The sequence below is a fragment of the Balaenoptera acutorostrata genome, chromosome 2 (assembly GCF_949987535.1).
Source record: "Balaenoptera acutorostrata chromosome 2, mBalAcu1.1, whole genome shotgun sequence".
NCBI lineage: Eukaryota > Metazoa > Chordata > Mammalia > Artiodactyla > Balaenopteridae > Balaenoptera > Balaenoptera acutorostrata.
This window is the reverse complement of record NC_080065.1, coordinates 132,047,013-132,071,591: the sequence shown is the minus strand read 5'-3', so window position 1 is coordinate 132,071,591 and position 24,579 is coordinate 132,047,013. Positions and strand designations below refer to the sequence as shown.

Genomic DNA, 24,579 nt, shown 5'->3' with positions numbered 1-24,579 from the left:
GGGGGCTCCCCCTGCACCTGGTTGTTTCAGGAGAAACTCAGTCCAACATCTTGGGCTCCAGCCAAAGAGGTCTTCCCATGTGGGAGAATTGTGTGACCTAAAAGAAGCATGAGAGGGAGAAAAATCAGATCATCAAAAGCAAACCACAGCATTTCCTCTTTCATGCGACTCTTGACTGTCACCTATTGTACTTGGCATGTGTGTAGAATTTTAAGAAACGTCTGAATTTACTAACTGACCATTACTAGTGGATACTCCATTTACCAAAGGTACCTTGAGGTTCCTGTTAACCAGGAAGCTTCCCTCCTACACGTCGGATAGAATTTAGGTCGCAGAAGTTCCATCTGCCTTTTACAACAGAGGCACCTGATGGAGATGTGATGAGCAGGGAGGCCTGACTTTTGATTCAGCTTTGCCACTCTTAGCCATATGATCTTGGACAAGCCCCTTGACCTCTCTGTGCTTGAATTTCTTTGCTTATAATCACTTAACCTATGGGGCTGTTGGGAGGACTCTTTGAGTCCTGCTTCTCTTGGTGCCCAGCATACAACAAAACCTCAACAGATAGTAAGCTCGAGGGCTGGAGAACACATCTAATTTGTTAAGGGGAATTCAGCATCTTATTCACGCGTTTCCGTATGCATGTTCCTACTAGGTGTTATGTCTGTGGATATATACATCAGCCACAATTTGTACCTTCAGTTTACAAGAAGCCAATATTGGGCGTGATTACTTACTATGCTCTGGGTGGCTGTCAGGGGCTGCTCTACGATCCTGGAACACATTTCAAATGACCATCCCTTGCAGTATTTTTCATGCCTGCAGATTCTGAGTTTTTGCGTTCTGTTTCCGTTTGCTGTCAGAGCATTTTTTAGCTTCTAACTTTGTGGATTATAATTGTTTCTACTTTTTTTCCATAGCAAGGAAAGCATGTGGACAAAGGGCGTGAAGGACAAGGATAACAAATCCGGCTGTACCTGCTTAGCTGGCTGGATTTCCTTCCTTCTTATTTTGATGTGACATTGTTTGATTTCCCTGTTTGCAAATGTGCTGGTTGCTTCCCATCTTGCTAACCTCTTGATCATTTTCTTCCTTCAGCAAGAAAGAAAACAACCACCACCAAAACTTAATTTGCCATACAGGTTAATTGAATTTACAGCAGCTGTCACAAAGTAAGACAAAAACCTCACAAATATGAATACAGAGACTCCTAGGATTAGGTAACCTCTGAAGTTTTAAAATATTCTGCAAGGCATTTATTTGCAAATTGGACTCCATTTGCACATTTCATAAGCACAATGCAAATGTATTATTTATCAGGTGGTCTAGGCATGCCTGTTCAAATGAATGTTTGCAAATTCAAGCTTCATTTAAAAATCCTCATTGTAAATCCATTCCCCCAACTTGCAGGACAAATGGTCTTTCCAACCCTGCCTTTCCTGTTTTATTCAAAATACTCCAGTTTCCACAGTGAGTGACCTTTCTCAGGACTATAGGCCTGTGGATTTGAAGAGAATGGCTTCCAATATATAAAATTACAAAATAATTTACAATGTCAAAATTGCCCATTCCCACTGAGTTGCATCTTATCTGTCCTTTCTATCACAGCAATACCCATCCCAAAGATGATCTCGCAAGCCTAAAGGCAGAAGTGTAACCTCACACTTAGGCAACTTCAGCTGGGAATGACTCAGGAGTTGGGTGTTTCATGCCTTTGTAACTTGTCTAACCTTCATGGACAGGCCTGAGAAGAAACTGAATTTGAGTTGGTGCTGGTTCCTGGTGGTCTCAGACCCCATGGGCCAGAGAAAACCATACCTCTCAGTTCCAAGGCAATTGATGAGTGAATAATCCATATAGGAGAAAACAAAATTAAATAAGCAGGTCATTGTTTGGCTTTTTGCCACTTGTGCTTTATAATTCACCATCCATTTTAAGTGCAGCAAGTAGGAGAGCTATTTTTTAATATGATTGCTGTCTTTGGTGAAAAGTAATTACAGGCAGAAAATGCTGAAAATAGAGGACTATTTGCTAAAGCATCTATCAGGGCTTCTTTTTTGCCAGATTTTTTTTTTTTTTTTTTCAGGATGCTAGAAGGCACTTTTGTCCTTATAAAACCACACAGTGTTCTCTGTATTATAGGGAGTGAGACACTGGTTTAATGACAAAGAGCTGGCCCTATATCCTGGCTCCCTTCTGCTTGCCGGTCATATCATGTATCCGAGCACTAGTTTTTATCCTGTGGCAAAAGCTTCCACCATGGGATTAAAGAGCTTCTTCTCCTTCTAGTCTAATTCAATTAAACACTCACTTCCTGACCTTTTAATAGGTGCCAAGAGATGTTTTAGGTTCTAAAAGTGAAAGGATAAATAAGACATAGGTCTTGCCCTTAAAGAATTCAGAGTCTATAAACAGAGATGTAAATAAAGAATTATAATGTAGTGCTATTTGTGCTTTGATACTTGACATTTTGGCTAAAGGTTGAACGTAGTCAGCCGGAAGATGAGTAAAATGTATTGTTCTAAACTGACGTACCTCTTAAAATCTAAAAATGACTTTTTTTTTGTGGAAGAAATACAAATGACTATGTAATTATGCAGAGATAACATCCTCTTTCTCCATTTGTGTATGGGGCATTGGATTCAGCTGTAACTGAATAAAGAGTGGCTTCGACAAATTAAGCTGGATTTTTTTTCTGCCCTGAAAAACCAGAGGCAGGCCATTGTTGTGTTGGTTCGGTGGCTTAAATATATCAGGGTCAAGGTCTCTGTGGTCCTTTTTCTTTGGAATACCAGAAGGCTACAATAGCTCCTGTCATCACATACTATTGCAGAAAGGACAAAGGGGAGCAATGGTAAATGGGGGAAAGGTGGCATCTGTATCATGAGACAAAAAATGCTTCCAGATACACCTAGGAGAGGCAGATATGAGTCACATGGCTGTCCCTAGCTGCAAGGGAGTCTATGATTCCAAGCATGCTTGTTTGTTTGTTTTTCAAACAGGACAATGTGTAGCAGTGAACAAAATCAAGAATCAGTTAGTAAGATATAAGGAAGGGATGGATATTGCATAGGCAACCAGGAGTTTCTGACACATCATTTACCATAAGTACGAAGTAAAGAGATAATATGAAAGAGAGAATAACTATTTGAGGAGACAGAGTCTGCTGCAGGAGCTGGGGTTTGATATGGAAACAATAATCTTGTTAGAAGCCAGAACTATACCATAAAATTGTTTTGATTTTGTATGTCATTTCAAAGTTAGTTTTATGTGAGTAAAGATCCTGGTCACCTGAATGATGTGATATGACGAGAAAAAAATATTCATTGTGTCTAGAAATGGTCTTCTATAGTGACTTAAATTTCTACTCTCAGGAATCCTGTAAGAACTTGTTAAAGAATCTCTTATAATGCTATTAGTTATAAATGATAAAATAGTAACTCATGGCTTAGAACAATGGGTTTCTCTGGTTAACACTGCCTTTTGCGGAAAACATAGTCTGAGGGAGCGGTATGGAGGATAAACACATTTCAGGCCACAGGGATGATGAGATGCCATGGTGGGAATCCAGGAACTTCTTAAGGCAAATGAATGTTTTCATTGGATGGAAACATAAGCAGGCAAAAAATTCTGATAGTGCCTGAGGGCAAAGGGATGGAGAATGTACACATAGCCTAATGGATTTCTTTTCCTTCTTTCTTCTTCCTTCCCTTTCCTTCTTCCCTCCTTCCTCCCTTCCTCCCTTCCCTTCCCTCCCTCCCTCCTTCCTTCCTTCCTTCCTCCCTCCCTCCCTCCTTCCCTCCCTTCCTCCCTCCCTCCCTCCCTCCCTCTCTCTCTCCTTCCAGGCCAGATGGCTTACTGATGAATTCTTCCACAAATTTAAGGAAGAGATAGTACCAATTACACACAAACTCTTCCAGAAAATTGAAGAGGGGTGAATAATTCCCAACTTATTCTGTGAGGTCAGCAGTCCCTGATACTAATTTCTCTCATGAATATAAATGCAAAAATTATAAACAAAATTTTAGCAATTAAAATCTAACAGTATACAGAAAGACAATACACCATGACCAAATGCAAGATTACTTTAACATTGAAAATTTAATTAGCGTAATTGACTGGATAAATAAAATATTAAAAGAAAAAATGTGATCACCTCAATAGATGCAGAAAAAAATATTTCACAAAATTTAACAAGTATTCCTGATAAAAACTCTCAGCAAACTAGAAATAGAATGGAACTTCCTTAACCTGGTAAACAGATAAACCCATCTATGAAAAATCACCAATTAATATACTTAACGGTGAAAAGCTGAAAGACTTCCCCTTTAAGTTTAGGAACAAGACAAGCACATCTAATTGCACTGCTTTTGTTAAAATTTTTACAGGAGGTTTTAGCCAATGGAACAAGGCAAGAAAAATAAGACATCCAGATAGCAACAAAGAACCAGAAAAGATACTTACTTAGGAAAGTCACATTTAAAACACAGTATACTGCTATATTCCCAGTAGAATGGCTAACAATAAAACGTCTGCCTATACAGTGGGCTGGTGAGGATGTGGAAGAACTGGACCTCTCAGACGTGTTGGTGATAACAATCATTTTAGAAAAAAATCACTTTAGATTGGCATTTCTTACAATTTTAAAAATACACTTAGGGGCTTCCCTGGTGGCGCAGTGGTTGAGAATCTGCCTGCTAATGCAGGGGACACGGGTTCGAGCCCTGGTCTGGGAAGATCCCACATGCCGCAGAGCAACTGGGCCCGTGAGCCACAATTACTGAGCCTGCGCATCTGGAGCCTGTGCTCCGCAACAAGAGAGGCCGCGATAGTGAGAGGCCCGCGCGCCGTGATGAAGAGTGGCCCCCGCTTGCCACAACTAGAGAAAGCCCTCGCACAGAAACGAAGACCCAACACAGCCAAAAATAAATAAAAATAAATAAATTAAAAATACACTTAATGATAATACTCAACTATTCCATTCCTAGGTATTTACCCAAGAGAAATAAAAGCATATGCAAATACTTGTACATGAATGTTTCTAGCAGCTTGATTTATGACAAAAAATTGGAAGCAACCCAAACTCAGGTAATGGATCAACAAATTATAGCATATCCATATAAGGGAATGCTAGTCAGCAATAAAAAGAAACGAACTATTAACACAAACAAAGATATAGATTAATCTCAAAATAATTATGCTGAGTGAAGGAAGTCAGAAAAAAATAGTATATATCATAGGGTAGCATTTATATAAAATTATAGAAAATACAAAGGAATGAATAGTAACAGTGAGCCGATCAGAGGTACCTGAGATTGGGGGTTGAGGGAGATGTGGGAAGCAAGAGCTGGAAAGAATGATTACAAAGATGCAGAAGAAATATTCTGGGGGTGTTGGCTGTGTTTATTGTATTGATTGGAGTGATGTTTGAAAGTGATGGTATATAACATGTCAAAACTTATCAAATTGTGTATTCTAAATATGTCCAATTGATTAAAAGTCAAGTATACCTCCAAAAGATTTTTTCAAAGAGAGTGTAGAAAGGACTACAATAACCATCTATTAAGGCCTTATGATAAATATTAGAAAACAATTACAAAATAATAATCGTGTATAGGGAGAAGTTGAGCAAAAAATGCTCTGATCTATGCTACTTTTTAATCTTATTCCCAAATGACATGCTAGGGTACACTGGAGAAGAATAACTGTCCTCTCATTTTCTCAATATCTAACACACAGATATTTACATCCGTCTTCTTAAGGATGTTAGGCACCTCCATTTACTTTGATTAGTAAAATGGAGTGAGATTTCCGGTCAGGCACATTGCAGCATTATTACTTCTTTGAGAGTACAAAAACATTTTTCCTTTGTTCAGCAAGTAAATTCTTAGGATGTAGGATCAAAAGAACAATAAAAAATGAGTGGCTCCACTGTCTCACCAATAGCCCAAGATTTCTTCCCCTCTTCCCTTCCTCACTCATCCAATCACCTTGAGTCCCTCTGGATTCTGCTTTCTTAATAATCAGTCAATATAGCCTCTCTCTTCCACCCCCTTGCCCTTTCTCCCATCAGATGGACTGTTTCGACCGTCAGTTTAGCCAATTAACAATTTGCTTGATTGTCAATTGAAATCATGCAGTGAATTAAACCCAGCAATATCAATTCAATGATGGTTTCAGTGTGACATCGCTAATGGTTTATTCAATCTGATGCAAAGGAAAATTTGATTTAAAAACCTGACGTATTTCCCTTCACTGTTCCTGTTTCCGTGTTCCTGGGCTTTATGAGCTCACTGGCAATTTGGGGATATAGAAGTGACCTATCTTTACTAAACACAGAAGCAATTGCTGAAGTGGAGCCATATATAAGGTGTTGAGGTATCAAGTAAAAAATGAAAGCCTCTCTTCTCTTAGTTTAAGTTTGGAGTCCCCTTATTTTTTTGTTGAAGTGTAGATGATTTACAATGTTGGGTTAATTTCTGCTGTACAGCAAAGTGACTCAGTTATATACATATACACATTCTTTTTTTACTTTATTTTATTTAAAAATATACTTTTAAACACATTTAAAAATTTTTATTTATTTTATTTATTTATTTTTGACTGTGTTGAGTCTTCGTTGCTGCACGCGGGCTTTCTCCAATTGCGGCGAGCCGGAGCTACTCTTCGTTGTGGTGCGTGGGCTTCCGATCGCGGTGGCCTCTCTTGTTGTGGAGCACGGGCTCCAGGCTCATGGGCTTCAGTAGTTGTGGCACGTGGGCTCAGCAGTTGTGGCGCACGGGCTTAGTTGCTCCACGGCATGTGGGATCGTCCCAGACCAGGGCTAAAACCCGTGTCCCCTGCATTGGCAGGCGGATTCTTAACCACTGCACCACCAGGGAAGTCCCTCTTTCTTTATTTTTAACTGTCTCTGAAGCAGCGGAGTCTCTCCTCTTTGAGATCAGGCATCCTAGTTAGAAAGATTTTTACACCAAGTTGTGGCTGGTGTGTTAGCGAGATATCCATTCACACTGCGAGCTTTTCTTAAGTCATCATGGTCTCCTCATGACAACACACTCAGAGAGAATTGCACAACTGTAGGCTCTTTCTGTGTAGTTGACCACACATCTACAGCCTGTCTCAGAGCCAATTTCAAAATAGATTCTTCTCAGGGAAAATTTCTCTGGGCAAGAATCATCTCCCTCTCTTGTCTCTGTCTCTGTCTCTCTCTCTGCAGAAAGAAGCAGGCTGCTCATGCCAAGCCCGTGAAAACAACTCTTTACAGTGGCCTCCCAATCAATAAGGGGCTTTCTTTGCTGCATGTCACACCCTCTGTTCATTGTATTCCCCAGCCGAGTTGGCACAGAAGAGGCAGCACAAATGCTGGCCTCGACTCTGAAGGGCCCCGCTGGGGCAGTGCAAGAGGAAGAGCCAGTGCTGGGCGTCGGAGCTGTGGGATCTGGCTCCAACTCTGCTGTTAACTCACTGCGTGGCTGTGCCCCCTCTGGACCCCAGTCCTCTGCTTTTAAATGAGGCGATTTGACCAAATGGCTCCAAGCGCTGATCAAATTCAGAAATCGGTTACTACATGATCCTAGAAAGAAGACAGGTGTATGCCATCAGTGGGCTGACTGCCTGGCCTTCCAGTACGTGGGACTCAGGACCTTCCTGAGCCATAGTTATGAGGAGAGGGGAATGAGCATCTTCTGGGATGTTTAGCTGTTGGATCTAGTAGAGAATGTTGCTTATTGACAATGTTACCATAGCAACTGGCGTGTCATTTGGTACCAAGGTTTAGGGTAATGGTCAAAGTATGCAATTTAAGAGAAATGCATTTTCCTTTCTCACCTTTGTCAGCTTCATTCTCCCAGTCATCCTCTTTAGCAATTAAATACACTTCCCTAAAGAACATTCATTAAATCCAGACAGGTATATTACCAACCCATGACCATGAGAGGTAGCCTGGTGGTAAAAGAAAATCTGGTATCAGAAATAAAATTGTCGTCTTAGAGTCATAGGTCTGCAACAAAAGTAACTTTACTGTGTTGTGAGTTGTCTCCCCTCTTGGGGCCTTGCTTCCTAATCTATCAAATGGAAAGAATTGGACTAGGTATTATCGAAGGTGTCATTCAGCTCAAATATTCTTGCCAGAGGTTTGCAAATTGGTGATACAGATATCATACATATTCAGTGTGCAGATGTGGTGTGTTTGCCCTATGTTGGATCAGCCACACACATGGTGTTCAAATTTGAATTGATTGACATTTAAAAATTTTAGGTTTTCATGTAATGATCCAGATTTCTGGCTTCTTCTGAAAAACAAACAAAAACCCAGCCAATCTAATAACACTGGACTGAAATCTTCCATGGCAGCTTTTAGCTGGGGCTGAGTAGCTGTTGCCCTCTTTATACATGGCCTGGGTCCTCCAGGCCCCACCATCCCCACCATTTCTGAGGTGATCACTGACTCAGGTCATGTATCAACTCTACTGAGTATCTTACAGCTAGCCAGCCTTTCTCATCCTAACTGATCAAGGCATTTGTGTTTTCAGCTGCTGTCTAGCTCTTCTAGGGTAGAGATGGTATGATACAAACTCTCTTTACATCACTAATGCCATCATTTGGCAATGATCTTGGTGGAAGACGGAAACTGGGTCCAAAGACTGCCCAGGGTGAGAAAACTGTCAATAACATTGGCTACCTTGACCTCTCATACTAATCAACTGAACTCACGGGCCTAGGCAACCATATCTATGGGTGATGGTTGGAAATGTCACTGACATTGAATTGGTCGCATGATCCCTTGCTCTGTGACTCTCAACAAAACAGTAATTCTCTATGACTTGGTCTTTTCAAGTGTGAAACAAGTTGATTTACAATAAGCAATCTTCTCTCTAAAGCTAAAATTTCCTGAAGCAATATGAATACCTATACAAAAACCCATATTTTAAAAAAATTTTATTGAAGTATAGTTGATTTATAATGTGTTAATTTCTGCTGTACAGCAGATTCAGTTATATATGTATACTCTTTTTCATATTCTTTTCCATTATGGTTTATCACAGGGTATTGAATACAGTTCCCTGTGCTATACAGTAGGACCTTGTTGTTTATCCATCCTATATATAATAGTTTGTATCTGCTAATCCCAAGCTCCCAGTCCTTCCCTCCCCCAATCCCCCTGGCAACCACAAGTCTGTTCTCTATGTCTGTGAGTCTGTTTCTGTTTCGTAGATAAGCTCATTTGTGTCATATTTTAGATTCTATATATAAGTGATATCATATGGTATTTGTCTTTCTCTTTCTGACTTACTTTGCTTAGTATGATAATCTCTAGGTCCATCCATGTTGCTGAAAATGAAAAGGCCCATATTTAAATCTGCCTCGTGTGTGTGTGTGTGTGTGTGTGTGTGTGTTTCAGAGTTGTATATGTCTGCTTATTTTTAGGCACATGTTTTGTGACAATAGGTACAGAGTCTACACCTAGAATCAAAACTAGTGACATAGGAAATGCGCTACGACAAAAATCAGGAAGTACTTCATCTGTAGCTGGTATTCCCTAAGAGACAGATGCAGTCCCAGATTCAACAGCAGAATTGGCAGTTTAGAGAGGGCCAGTGACGACTCACAAGGAAGAGTAAGAACTTATCAAAGAATGCCTAATGCTGAAATCCAAGGCCAGAGCTAGAAGTACAAGAAAGGGTCAGCAATAGGACTGTGCGTGTGGCCTTTCTATGCACTAATAAATGCTGCCAAATGCCTTTCTTCTTCCCTCCCAGATGCTAATTTTATTGGGAACGTGTAACCCTGTATAGTCTTAGAGGAGACACAAGTACTTTAATAATTGACATCTGAAACTGTATTCCAGCTCAGCCTTCCAAACAAGACTCTAGTTCAAGCTGTGCAACCTCTCTGGGCCTACGGGCTCTAACTATTAGATGGGCAGGCTGACCTTGGCACACTGGGAATATTGGGATTTCATGGGCAGGCTGACTTTGGCAGAGTGGGAATATGGAACTCAGACAGCCTGGGTGGAAATCCCAGCTCTGTCATGTCCTAGGTATCACCTCAGATGAGTTATGAAAACTTCCTAGCTCTCAGTTTCTGCACCTGTAAAATGGGGTTCTCATGGTATCCTCCTCACAGATTTGTGTGAGAATGGGATAATTCATTTAAAGTATTTAGCGCAGTGCCTACTTCATAGCAACTAGCTGAAATTTACTCAGCTAACGTTCTTCCTCCTTTTTTATTTTTTTAACTATTGAACATTTTAGACCCCTTGCCAATAATAATATTCTTTATTAAGTTGTTTATGCTGAGTGCCTTCAAAATCTACAACTCTGAGCGATGGGTACTATAATTATTATTGCCACTTTTAAAAAGGGAAAACACAGACTCATTATGTTTGGGAACTTGCGTCAGGTCAGAGCAAAACTAAATACAAACCCCATCTGACTGCAAAGTGTAGGCTCCGAATGATGACCCTGTGCTGCTTCCATCCAACGCACCATCAGCAACAGTGAGGAAAGCAGATGGGGAAGAATTCTGCTCTCAAGCGGCTTGAGTGAATGCGTGTTTCCATGTAGGAGTTCAGGAAAAATCTGTCGTGGACGGTGAGCGTGGCTGCTTAGTTCTGTGTGTGTTTTCAAAAGGTCAGTTTGGTTTTGATATTTGATTTTTTTTCCTGCTAATATAATCATTCTTAAATCGATAATCTTTCCCAAAATTTGACGATGCAATGTTCCCCTTAATTGTAAAATCTGGTAGAATTGAAGGGAACATCCATATGTTGTTGAGAAGTAAACTGTCACCACTGCTATCCAAAAATGTTCTGAAAAGTGCCATTTTGACTTGAATATATGTATATTAATAAATGTGTATATAATATATATATATATTAGTATATGCATTAGTATTGGATGCGTATATGTTTGGAAACTGGAAGTCATAGTAAGCCAGAAAATGTAGCCCTACCAAAGGTCCAATTCAAATTTGAAACAGAAATCTCCATGGAACAAAACAGGCCACGTTTGTCAGAACTGACTCCCCAGCCCTGCGTTAGCCAGCACGCCCACTCCCCATCGCCAATGTTTTTTTGCTTTCCTCTACTCTCCAGTCAGCTCCGACTCTGGCAAGCAGTCAAGAAGGGAACAAGAGAGATGGAAGTTCTCTGAGTATCTGACCCCTTACTGGCCGTTCAGCCATGCAAGCTGTGCAACCAGTTTAAAAAAAAAAAAATAAGTTGCCTTTCTTTTCCTCTCTCCCCTCTGACAAACTGCCTCTTTCTCCCTCCACCATCACAGAGGGAAAACAATGGCGAGCCTTAGTGTTCCCATGAAAAGGGGCAGTCACACCCTGCAGGCCTGCTGTCACTGCTCCAGGATGCTGCCAGGGGCCGAGAAGGGACAACTCCGATTGCTCCAGCTCAGACTGGTTCTGGCATGGTCGGATGGAGGAGACAGAGCAGGGATTTGCAGCAGGACGCCATACTTGAAGACCGGGCATCCTCCCAGGACCCACTAGGGTCTCCTCTCCCCAAGATGATACCTGGTGTGCAAGTCTCCTTTTAGAAGTGCATAGATTACACTCCGTGTTTCTTTCCTTATTGGCCTTTTAAGGACAACTGGGAGCCCTTACCTAACCCAAAGTGTCTCCCTGTGTGCCTTGCAGGAATTGGGGCGTTTACCCAGGACACACTATGGTGCTTCAGCCAAGTGAAAGGCACTATGGAGACTGGAACCACGGAAGGTAGGAGAAAGCTCCTGCTCCCCTTTTTCTTGCCTCCTTGGGGTTTGTGCTGGTTCCAGATTTGAAATGTTCATCTTTGTGTCCATGAATGTAAGTCCCCACACATCCCAGAATAGCGTCCTGAGCTAGTAATGGATTTAATCATCTCTTTCTACCTTTTTTTTTTTTTTTTCTGTTGAAGCTTATTTCATTCCCACCAGTGAGGCAGCACTGAAACGAACTTTCAGTGAAATAGGTTGGCAGTGAGAGGGGCTAAACTATGCAAGTCTTGTTCCAGGATGGTCTGTTAGCTCTGTAGAATTCTGAAAGCAAACATTTCAAGATGGTCAGACGTTCACCTCGTCCTTCCATTCTGTGTTGAAGATGACTTGCTGCTATATATGAAACACATGGGGAAAATGAAGAATTCAAGTCTGACTTGAATATAAACTGTGGGTACATTGAGCCCCAATATCAGCATATAATTTCCTTTCTGACTCTCAAGAGAGTTACCTATTCCGGGTCCTTTACCTGGGAAATGCATTCCTTTTCCTCCTCCTGAAGAAATTGTGTTTAATTCTCTTCATTTTCCTCCCTTATAAGCCTGAGCTTGGAGACCTACAAGACTCTCCCAAAGGATGTCTGCATTTCAAAATAGCTTAGTGATAGGCAACTGGAAGGAACTAGAATAGCACTTCTGGGTGTTTTAAATCAAGGTTCAGCTGTTGTGGCAGAATGTAGTAAGGGTTGCCTGAAACAGACCGTACTAAATTGGTGGTAGGTATAGATACCAGATGTGGTATAAGACAGGTCTAAAACTAATATTAATGAATGAGGATGTGAATAGTTGACAGAGTTGAACTTGAATATGGAAACTAACATGCATAAATGCATGTAAACTTTTGGGTCATTCTATAGCATTTTAATTATGAATAAAAAATTATTTAAGTAAAAATTATTTGATCTGCAATCTTGCTATAATTCATTTTTAGAAACTCGATATAATTAATGGTGGATATCTCAAAACCAAGTGATTTATGATTAAAGAGTGAGAAAAAGCACACTAACATAATGACTAAATCTATAGAGTTATAGTTTTGTATAACATCTTCTATTTTTCAGATGCACAATCAAATGAAGCTTTACAAACAATTCTCATAAAGCCCCTATGAAGTAGACAGAGCAGGATTTACTAGACCCATTTATGTTCATCTAATCAAAAATATTTGTGAGTGTCTTCTATATGGCAGCACTGACCTAGGCATTAGAAAAAAAGGGAAGGGAAAAAAAAATGACTTACTCCCTAAACTCATGAATCTTAAGAAAACTGAAGCTCAAGTTAATCTTGTTTTAAATCTTGGCTTTGATTCAAAATCACTTGCACTTTTTAAATAATAGTGACTTCCAGATCCTCCAAGAGGTACTGAGTTAGAGGTTTGAGGACCAGGGTGATGCAGTGTATTTTAATGAGCTCACCCAGTGATCCCGATGTTGTGGACTGGCTTTGGGGACCACCAGGCTAGATGACTTCTTCCAGGTTATCCATTATTCTCAGACTCTGGACTTAAATCTTGTCTTTGTAACTGGCTCCCCACCTACTGTAAGGGTTCTGAGTGTCTACTCAAGCCATAGCTCTTATCAGTTGAGGACTTACTATATAGTGATTACTCTAATAAGTGCTTAAAATAAATTAATAAGATAATGTAGGTACAGCATTTGCACAGTGTTTTACACTTTGTGAGTACTCAATATTTGTAAGCTGTTATTATAAATGCCATTATAATTAGATCTTCATTCTAATTTAACCCTCACCAAAATCTTGAGTAGTAGGTGTTTTTATTCCCACTTAACTTATGAAGATATTGAAGCTAAACAAATAAATAAAGACTAAGTTCTTTGCCAAGAGCTCCATAGCTAATCAATGGGTGAGCTGGGTTTCAACCCAGTCTATAGGACCCCAAGCCCAGCTCTTTAAACATTGTTGGGAAGACAGAGATTCTCTCTTAGTAGGTTGAAATAAGGCACAGGAATCTGTATTTTTCACACATGCTCTTATGATCATCATGGCAGGTGAACAGAGGATGGGTTTAAATGTTTGCTGCTCATGATAAATAAGTACTGCAGCCTGCTTGAACTAACCGTTAATTGAGACATAGTCAGTCAGAATGACAATCACTCCCAACTTTTGTCTGAAAAAACCACTCTAAAGTGGTGAAAAAAGGGAGAATCATTTTTTAAGAGGAGAATCAGATTGGACACTAACATGTCCAACTAATACTACCTCAATGGCAGTTGAATATTTGTTGAGTGAATTAATGAATGGCTTTCAATTAATAAAAATCAAGGTTCTTAAAATTCAGGTTTTTTAAAATTGGCCTGCTCTACCCAAGTTGGGTTAAGTCAATAAAAATTATTCAACTTTCAACTTTGTCTTTTTTTTGCTTAATGAAGTGTCTTTTTAAAAATTGAAGTATAATTGACTTAGAATATTGTGTTAGTTTCAGGTGTATGGAAAGTGATTCAGTTATATATACTTTTTTCTGATTCTTTTTCCATTATAGGTTATTACAAGATAGTGAATATAATTCCCTGTGCTATACAGTAAATCCTTGTTGCTTATCTGTTTTATATATAATAGTTTATATCTGTTAATCCCAAACTCCCTCTCCCCTCTCTTTCCCCTTTGGTAATCATAGTTTGTTTTCTATGTCTGTGAGTCTGTTCCTTTTTCGTATATAGATTCCTTTGTATTGTTTTTAGATTCCACATACAAGTGATATCATATAATATTTCCCTTCCACTTTACTTATTTCTGCTAATGACTTTTCTGTTCCATTTCTACCGCTTTCTAGTTGGTGACCTTGGCCAAATCACTTAACGTCTCTGTGCTTACGTTTGCTTGTCTGCAAAATGGAGATAATAATACAGGTATCTATTAGGATGGTATGAGGGCTAGGTGAGTATGAAATCTAGGTTGTTATTAGATGCTCAAATCACATTATTGTTTTATAAAGGCAGGGCTGAGACTAGGTGAAGTGACAAAAATAAAGATAAATATTTTAATTCAATATTTTTGAAAAACCAAAATTAATGAGAAGAATCCATGATGAACAAAATATCAAAATGTTTAATAAAGAAAGGATCAGTATTACTGATTTACTTTTCCTTTTGCTTCAGGTTCCAATATGGCTCAGCATGGCACTGTTACTACTAACTTACCTAAATGTATATCTTGGGGATCAACTAGTAGGCTAGATTTTTTTCACATTCCAAATTATTCAGTAGGATATTAGATAGTTGATACTATAGGTCCAACAGTAAATTTAGTGAGCACTTATTAGATCCAAGGCACTGCCCCAGAAAGTGAAAGGATTATAAAGATAAATATAGTCAAAGCTTTCAAGGAATGCACCATTTAAGGGGAGACAGGAATTGGTACAGAAGAATAAGGCATTGCATCATGAATATAATACAGGGCAAGGTGAGCTAAAGACAAAGTGCTTTGACTAAAGACTAAAGTGCTTTGAATACAAAAGAGACCAAAATCTCATATATTTGAGGGAACTGTTGAAATACTTCTTAACAGAATTCTGATGAGAGGCAATATGGCTTTATTAGAGGGGAGAAGTTGCAGATGATGAGTCTCAGGATGTATTCTGGAGGTAAGGCACTGGATTTTAGTGGAGAGGTAAAGTAGGGAATTAAGACAGCTCCCGGGTTTTGGCCTTGAGCAATTGGGTGGTTTGTGGGTGCGAGTTCTGAGACTGGGAAACCTGAAAAGAAGCATACTGGAGGATTCCCTCTCCCCTCCTACATTCAGTAGCCGGGTCTATGAAATAAACTGGCAACAGAAAGGTTAACAGGAGAAAATGTATACAGATGCATAAACTTTTACTTTGTGCATGGAGGCAACCCAGGAAAAAAAGGTGAATACTGAAAAAGGTAGTGAGATTTGAGAGTTTATATACCACCTTAACAAGGGAAGGGGAAAGGATCTAGGCCTCTTAGAGGAGAATTAATTATTTTTAGGAAAGATGAATGGTCCCTTAGAAGAAGAGGTGAGAGACTGTGACAAAGTTTGTCTGGATGTGGTGTCCCCTAGTCTTCTCTCCTGTGATAATAAGTCCACCTGTGACAAATCAATCTTCCCTGGTTGATAAGATTCCCAGGGAGGGGATTTATGAACATGAGTTCCTATTGGAGAATCTGTCTTTAGGCAGATAAGGGGAACTCAGAGAAAGCCTCTTCCTACGTTTGCTGTTTCTCAAGTGCCTTCAGCTCAAAATAATCAATATAACAAAGCAGCATGTTTTGAGGTTGCATGTCCTGAACTCCATTAGGGAGAAATATCATGAGCTTCATTTTGAGCATAAGTGTGAAAAAGTTGTAAGATACTCAGGGGTAGATACTAAGAAAGAAGTTGTATGTATGAATGTGGCTCTTCAGAGAGAGAATGCGAGATGGAGATAGAAAGTAGGGTGGCATCAACACCTAGATTGTATTTGGAACCACTGAACTGGATGGGATCACATATGTCATGCAGACCATTAGACATGCAGTCAACAAACAACTCGTCCATGTCCTGAAGCTTTCACTCTTGCTGCTGGTTAGGATGCCATCTAAGCATTGTTCACTTACTTTAGGTCTTGGAAGATGTACATTCAAAGTTTCTGATTCCCCATGTGCAATTCTTGTGTTTGATTTGTCTAGCGTGCACATTTCATATAATACATCATTTCATCTCAGGCAGTTTTACACTACATCATACTAGGAACACTTTACATGCTGGAAATTGCCTATGCTGGACATGAGACAATTTCTTGAGATTTTGTGTAAGAGTCTGTGTGTGAGAAGAAGTCAGAATTATCTGGTGGGATTTCTGATTTTTTTTCTTAGCTATTGCATATAACCATTTTCTTTCTGACACTACAGTTCTGGGGTATTTTATTTGTTCCCCATTCTGCAGTTCTTTAATATCAGTCAGTATAGGTCATTTCATCTTTTTCATGGGAAATAAACATGGTATTTATTCTGTTTTGCTACATAGGCATAACCTTCTTTCCTGCCCCTCCTGAAAAGACAACTCAGGTAGTGAGAAGGATGAGGCAGTCTGTTGATTCAGTTGCCTAATGAGAGAAAAGTATCAATTTGGCTGCTGATGTGAGATGCATCTGATACACCCTAAACTAAACACTGATGATTGCGAGGACCTTCCAAGCAAACAGGAATCCTCGACCTAGAACATTTGCAAGAATGTCAGATCTTTGCACTGATGTTTGAGAAATGTGGGGATCCTAGGAATGATTTTTCAGCTTCCCTTCAGTCATTATGACTCTTTGCTGTCACCCAAAAAGAAAAATACCGATTGGATTATCTCAAAGCAGTGTAAAGACTGTGACCTTCTCATTTTATATTAGAAAGAAGTCAGTGATGGACAAATAACCTTTCTTAGATGTTTATGCAACATAAATGGCGCAGGGTGATTGTCACCTCACAGATCTTAGCCTAAAATATATAAAATAGAGCCTTGCTTGCCTCGCTCCTCCCACTCCTAGATATAAGATGCAGTTGTGGCAATGATAAAACCTCCCCTTTTGGGAAGAAGAACACTTGTTTTTGGACAGAAGCTTTCCGGATCAACAATCTCAAGCCACCAACGTAGGGTTATTAATCAAGCTCTAACCTGAAGTCAGGTTATCTCTAACTTTAGGCTGGGTTACCCAGTTAGTGACCTTAGGTCACCAAATGATTTTTCGAACCTTATTGTGCATATGAATCACCTGAGGAGGGTTTAAAATGCATATTCCCAGGTCCTACCCTTAGCGATTCTGATTCAGAAGGTCTGGGATGCCGTCAAAGAGCTTGCAAATTTCACAGGCATCCCAAATAATTCTAACATAGGTTGATCCAAGAGACACACTGAGAAATTCTGTTTGTTCTTTCCTGACATCAGGGAGCTATTGTGAGAGCAGAGCAGATAGAACATCTGAGCGTATTTTGAGTGCTTTTTAAAGGAAATCAGAATGCCAATAAATACGAAGTTACTGTGCAGCCCAGTTCTCTGCCCCAGACACTGAAGGGAGTAAAAGTCTCTCCTCTGTGCATCAAAAGGAAGCCCGGAATCTCCTCTCTGCATCCAGCCAGCTACAAAGGGATTTCCTACGCAACTGTACTTTGTACCGGGCTCCAATCCGCTAGAAGCAAAATTGGTCTGATTATGAACAAGTTGCCACGAGATGAAGGCATTTTTCTCAGCTGTGATTGAGGATGCCTTGATGCTAGAGAGCTGCGGGCTGGCCGTGCTCTGAAGGCGCCTTGGTGAGAAGTGGACTTGCAGGAAGCTTGCACGGCTCTGTGGGGGAAGGGAAGCAGATACTCTGCACAGCACTGAGTTCAAACATCCTGTGCCTCTGTAAGCATTAGGTAATTAAACATTTCCAAGCCAAGAAGGAGAAAAAGCTCCACGGCTGTCCATTTCACCCCTGCCCTAATACCAGTCACTTTCAATGTGTTTCCTCAGCAAATATTTATGGAGCACCTACTCTGTGCCAGGCACGGGCTGGGGGAACAAGACACCATTGCTCCCCTCCCGTGAGCAGTTTACACTCTCCGGAGGGATCGCAACAAGTGGTTGTCAACTGCAATCCAGGGTGAGTGTGGAAAATGCTAGGAAAACAGTAAGCCACCTAACTCAACCCACAGTGGGCTGGCAGAGGGTGCAGGGAAGGGTCTCTACAGTAACTGGCAGCCAATCTGAGGCCAAGCGAAGGAATAGGAATTAGCCAGGCTCTTTAGACACATAGACCCAAGTTTTATTTAGGGTTTAACTATTCCATTAGGCAAATTACTCATCTTCCCTGGGCTATCTTGAGAGGCTTTCTTTTTTTTTTTTTAATTTATTTTATTGAAGTATAGTTGATTTACAATGTTGTATTAATTTCTGCTGTACAGCAAAGTGATTCATATATATATATACACACACATATATATTCTTTTTCATATTCTTTTCCATTTTGGTTTATCACAGGATATTGAATAGAGTTCTCCATGCTATACAATAGAACCTTGTTGTTTATCCATTCTATATATAATAGTTTGCACCTGTTAATCCCGAACTCCCAGTCTATCCCTTCCCCCCCTCCCCCTGAAGCTTTCTTAATAAGATCTTGAAAAATACTACACAGTACTTGGCCATGGTAGAGTAATAATAATGATAATTCTATTTAATCAGACTTCACCGGGCCAGATTCTGTAATAATAACTTTCAATATATTATCTCATTTAATTTTTGCCACAACAAGATGCGAGGCAACCTCATTTTACAGGGGAGGAAATTGAGGCTCAGGAAGTTCAACAACCTACCCCAGTAACACACCTGTCTGAAATCAGAGTCTGTGTGATAGCACACCCCTGGAAAATAGCCTGACACCAAGAAGGGGCTCAGTGAAGACTTACTGAATGAATAGAGCCTTCAGCAGATACTAAATGTCAACAAAGCAAACAAAATTATGATTACCATTAATACAAAAATAATGAATGTTTACAGGAGAATAAACTAACTCATTTTAAAACGATCCATCATAAATATAACAAAGCACTTTTCTGCTTTTAATATATATGGGTCATTTATTTCTTATAACCCCCATGGGAGATAACTAGAGTAGGTTTTATAATCTCATGTTACAGGTAGAAAAGAGAGAGTATAGATATTACTGATAGTAGATAGATTATTCCTCACAGAGATGAAGAGATTAAGGCGAATAGAGATAAATTTTAAATTGCCCATGGTCTCATAGAGACCAGAAAGCAAACTCGTGAATCCTACACCAGCAATTTCTCTTCTGCTCATCTTCCTCTACACAATATAGATTGAAGATGGCTTTGGGGTGGGCAGCACTCTGTTCTAGAAGCACTGACTGTGAATTTGAAACATGGTTGACTGTCTTGAAAATGCAGGGCATTGGTCGCATGGCAGCCCAAGCGAAATCCTTTACTCAAGATGCTTCTAGTTGCAACAGGAAAATTCATCTAACATATGGAACAGCAAAAGAGTTATTACCTCTTCCTTAGTTCTGCAAATATCTGCTAAGTACCCACTGTGTGCTAGGCATTCTAGGCATTGGAGATTCAGTAGCGGAGGGGATAGACAATACATAAGATAAATAAGTGGAATATAACATATAAGGTTATAAGTGCAATTGAGGAAAGTAAAGCAACAGAAGGTCTAGGGGTGTGGGTGTTCTATTTTAAATAGGATGGTCAAGATGTCGTGCAAAAGATAACATTTTAGCAATGATATGAAGAAGGTGACAGATCAAGTCATATGGATATCTGGGAAGGAGAGTTCCAGATAGAGGTAATGGTCAGTGCAAATGCCCTGAGGCAAGAGCTTATCTGGTATGTTCAAGGACTAGACATGAGGCTAGTGGGGCTGAAGTTGAGTGAGCAAAGAGAGAAGTTGTGAGAGGTGGAGACGAGAGAAATGACGACAGGCAGATGCAAGCAGGGGCCTTAGAGACCATTACAAAGACCTGAACTTCTGCCTGAATGAGGTAGACAGCCACTGCTCATAAAATGCTCTTTTTAACAGCAGGTCAATAATAAACAGTAAGGGGCCAAGGTCAGAAGCAAAGAACCCAGTTAAGCAGTTACTGCCATTACCTAGTTTCACATAAGTCCTGAGGCAGGGAGCCCCCCAGAGCTGACTAATTCCCTGGCTGAAGTACAGCATGGAGGACTCAGATTCTCTTCATCTCCCTGCCTTGCTATCCTTGGAATGTCAGCTTTGTCCCAAGACAACTGCAGCCATTCAGGGTGTCACACTCAGAGACACAACAATATCCAGTGAAAAAGACATGGTTGTGGGGGTTTTTCTTGACAATTTTTTTTCTTCCAGATGTCCCTAACGATTTCTTATGTTGTCCCCTTGGTCTCAGTCTGAGTCATATACCCACTTTTAAACCGACCTGGACAAGGAAAGTGGGATCAGCCTAGCTGCTTTACACAGATCAGGCTTGCATCTAAGCTTGGTACAGGATGGTCATCTCCGAGTAGAGGATGCCACAGTAAAATCTGGGCTTTCCAGCAAGGAATGGGCAGCCATTCCAGGTAGTCCAACAACAGTGTCAACTACAGGAAGCAGAGGCAGACCAATTCTAATGCTACCACTGGGCAAAGGGTGGAGGTTCACCGGCTAGTTCTTTGTACAACATTAGGCTCCAGTAAATGCAAATGCCAAGCTTCCCTTGGCTGACTTCCTTAAAGCTGCTGTCTGGACGTATGAGAGGATAACTTGCCTTCTGTTTTTTTCTTATGTTACTGATGAAGCAGGCTCAGCATCATCCCACTTATTGTCTATGTTACTCGTTAATGTAATTTAAAAGCCAAGAATAAATAACTAAGCACGCGGACACTGTAGAGTGACACCTGGTTTTGGGCCCAAGGTTTCAAGGAAGGATTATGCCTTTTTCTTCAGTGTTTCTTTTTTATTTTATTTTTTTTAACATCTTTATTGGAGTATAATTGCTTTACAATGGTGTGTTAGTTTCTGCTTTATAACAAAGTGAATCAGTTATACGTATACATATATCCCCATATCTCCTCCCTCTTGCGCCTCCCTCCCACCCTCCCTATCCCACCCCTCTAGGTGGTCACAAAGCACCAAGCTGATCTCCCTGTGCTCTGCGGCTGCTTCCCACTAGCTATCTGTTTTACATTTGGTAGTGTATATATGTCCATGCCACTGTCTCACCCTGTCACATCTTACCCTTCCCCCTCCCCATATCCTCAAGTCCATTCTCTAGTAGGTCTGTGTCTTTATTCCCATCTTGCCACTAGGTTCTTCATGACCTTTTTTTTTCTCCCTTAGATTCCATATATATGTATTAGCATACAGTATTTGTTTTTCTCTTTCTGACTTACTTCACTCTGTATGACAGACTCTAACTCCATCCACCTCACTGTTTGTAGATTTTTTGATGATAGCCATTCTGACCGGTGTGAGATGATATCTCATTGTAGTTTTGATTTGCATTTCTCTAATGATTAGTGATGTTGAGCATCCTTTCATGCGTTTGTTGGCAATCTGTATATCTTCTTTGGAGAAACGTCTATTTAGGTCTTCTGCCCATTTTTGGACTGGGTTGTTTGTTTTTTTGATATTGAGCTGCATGAGCTGCTTGTAAATCTTGGAGATTAATCCTTTGTCAGTTGCTTCATTTGCAAATATTTTCTCCCATTCTGAGGGTTGTCTTTTGGTCTTGTTTATGGTTTCCTTTGCTGTGTAAGAGCTTTTAAGTTTCATTAGGTCCCATTTGTTTATTTGTGTTTTTATTTCCATTTCTCTAGGAGGTGGGTCAAAAAGGATCTTGCTGTGATTTATGTCATAGAGTGTTCTGCCTATGTTTTCCTCTAAGAGTTTGACAGTGTCTGGCCTTACATTTAGGGCTTTAATCCATTTTGAGTTTATTTTTGTGCATGGTGTCAGGGAGTGTTCTAATTTCATTCTTTTACATGTACCTGTCCAGTTTTCCCAGCATCACTTATTGAAGAGGCTGTCTTTTCTCCACTGTATATTCTTGCCTTCTTTATCAAAGAAAAGGTGACCATATGTGAGTAGGTTTATCTCTGGGCTTTCTATCCTGTTCCATTGATCTATATTTCTGTTTTTGTGCCAATACCATACTGTCTTGATTACTGTAGCTTTGTAGTATAGTCTGAAGTCAGGGAGCCTGAGTCCTCCAGCTCCGTTTTTCGTTCTCAAGATTGCTTTGGCTATTCGGGGTCTTTTGCGTTTCCATACAAATTATGAAATTTTTTGTTCCAGTTCTGTGAAAAATGCCAGTGGTAGTTTGATAGGGATTGCATTGAATCTGTAGATTGCTTTGGGTAGTAGAGTCATTTTCACAATGTTTATTCTTCCAATCTAAGAACATGGTATATCTCTCCATCTATTGGTATCATCTTTAATTTCTTTCATCAGTGTCTTATAATTTTCTGCATACAGGTCTTTTGTCTCCCTAGGTAGGTTTATTCCTAGATATTTTATTCTTTTTGTTGCAATGGTAAATGAGAGGGTTTTCTTAATTTCACTTTCAGATTTTTCATCATTAGTGTATAGGAATGCTAGAGATTTCTGTGCATTAATTTTGTATCCTGCTATTTTACCAGATTCATTGATTAGCTTTAGTATTTTTCTGGTAGCATCTTTAGGATTCTCTATGTATAGTATCATGTCATCTGCAAACAGTGACAGCTTTACTTCTTCTTTTCCTATTTGGATTCCTTTTATTTCTTTTTCTTCTCTGATTGCTGTGGCTAAAACTTCCAAAACTATGTTGAATAATAGTGGTGAGAGTAATGATTTCCAGATATTGATACTAAGTGCCTATTTTCTGAGGAAAACCGATGGTAATTTTCTACATCTTCCCATTCACACATGCATCAGAATTTACATTCTTGCTCTTTATTAGTCTATGATGGATGCAAACTGCAGCTTCTCATCAGATGTATCTGAGAGAGACTGTTCTAATAAGTAATTTACAGCTTGCTAAAGATAAGCTGTCCTTACAAAATATTGTTATTTAATAGCAATTTAAACCAATTCATGAAACTAAAACTGAAAAAATAATTCACAAACTTTATCTCCCCCGCGCAAAAAAAAAAAAAAAAAAAAAAAGCCCCACAGGTATTACTTTTAAAATATTTGCGTTTCTTTTCACATAAAATGATAATCTTTGTATCCCTAATAGAAACTTGAGGGCATTGGCAAGAACGAACTTACCAGAGTAGATAGTCTGAGTTTGAATCCCAGTGACCCCACTTTCTGTGTCCCTTTACATAAGTTACGTAATCTTTTTTTTTTTTTTTTTTTTTTTTTAAAGCTGCTTTGCCTTTTTTTTTTTTTTTTTTTTTAAGGATTTTCTTTTTAATTAATTAATTAATTTATTTTTGTCTGTATTGGGTCTTCGGTTCGTGCGAGGGCTTTCTCCAGTTGCGGCAAGCGGGGGCCACTCTTCATCGCGGTGCGGGGACCGCTCTTCATCGCGGTGCGCGGGCCTTTCTCCATCGCGGCCCCTCCCGTTGCGGGGCACAGGCTCCAGACGCGCAGGCTCAGCAATTGTGGCTCACGGGCCCAGCTGCTCCGTGGCATGTGGGATCTTCCCAGACCAGGGCTCGAACCCGTGTCCCCTGCATTAGCAGGCAGATTCTCAACCACTGCGCCACCAGGGAAGCCCACGTAATCTTTTTTGACTGAACTTTACTTTCCTCCTCTGTAAAATGTGGGGGAAAGTAGTCTTTCCTTTATAGGCTTGTTGTGAGCATTAAATGAAATCAACCACATGCAGCACAGAACCTGACACTGAATACTTGCTAAGTAAATGTTAGCTATTATGCTAATGAAAGAGCACAGATTACAAGAAAATAAAAATAACCTGTCATCTCACCACCCAGATAATTATTTCTCTTTAATATTTGGTAAGTTTGACACATGTTTTTTTCAAAATGAATTTAAAGTGTCCATCAGTCCCATGTGTTTACTAAACGGATTACTTACACACAGGTGCAAAGACAAGTCTCATCTTTGGGAAGAACAATAAACGTCTGTGGAAGATTCTAGACTCAGTTTCTACCTACATGATGCCAAAACAATTGAAAGGAAATTATAGGTAACTAACTGCCTCTACATCATCAACAAACATGAGCAATTAATTAACACTTGTTACTCATGATCAAAGTATTATTTGTCCACGTGATGTCAGTCAGCAAATAGGTAACTGTGATTTGAACATTTCCATTCATAGCATACTGGAGTTTGAAGGGAAGTGGAATTGTATAAATAGAGGAGCTGGGGCACAGAAAGAAACCAAAACA

At 39.8% G+C, this 24,579-nt stretch overlaps 1 protein-coding gene across 2 annotated transcripts in view; it reads left to right on the top strand.

The window, feature by feature from the left end:
* Positions 1 to 11,445: 11,445 nt before the first annotated feature.
* PPP2R2B (protein phosphatase 2 regulatory subunit Bbeta) overlaps positions 11,446 to 24,579 on the top strand; it is a 462,603-nt gene continuing 449,469 nt past the window's right edge. Inside the window, exons 1-2 of one of the 2 annotated variants that reach the window (XM_007194185.2) lie at positions 11,446 to 11,529; positions 11,650 to 11,727. In XM_007194185.2, the coding sequence (XP_007194247.1) occupies positions 11,678 to 11,727 (50 nt within the window). In that variant the 5' untranslated portion in view covers positions 11,446 to 11,529; positions 11,650 to 11,677. The remainder of the gene's footprint in view (positions 11,530 to 11,649; positions 11,728 to 24,579) is intronic. The other variant, XM_007194186.2, reaches the window with a different exon arrangement.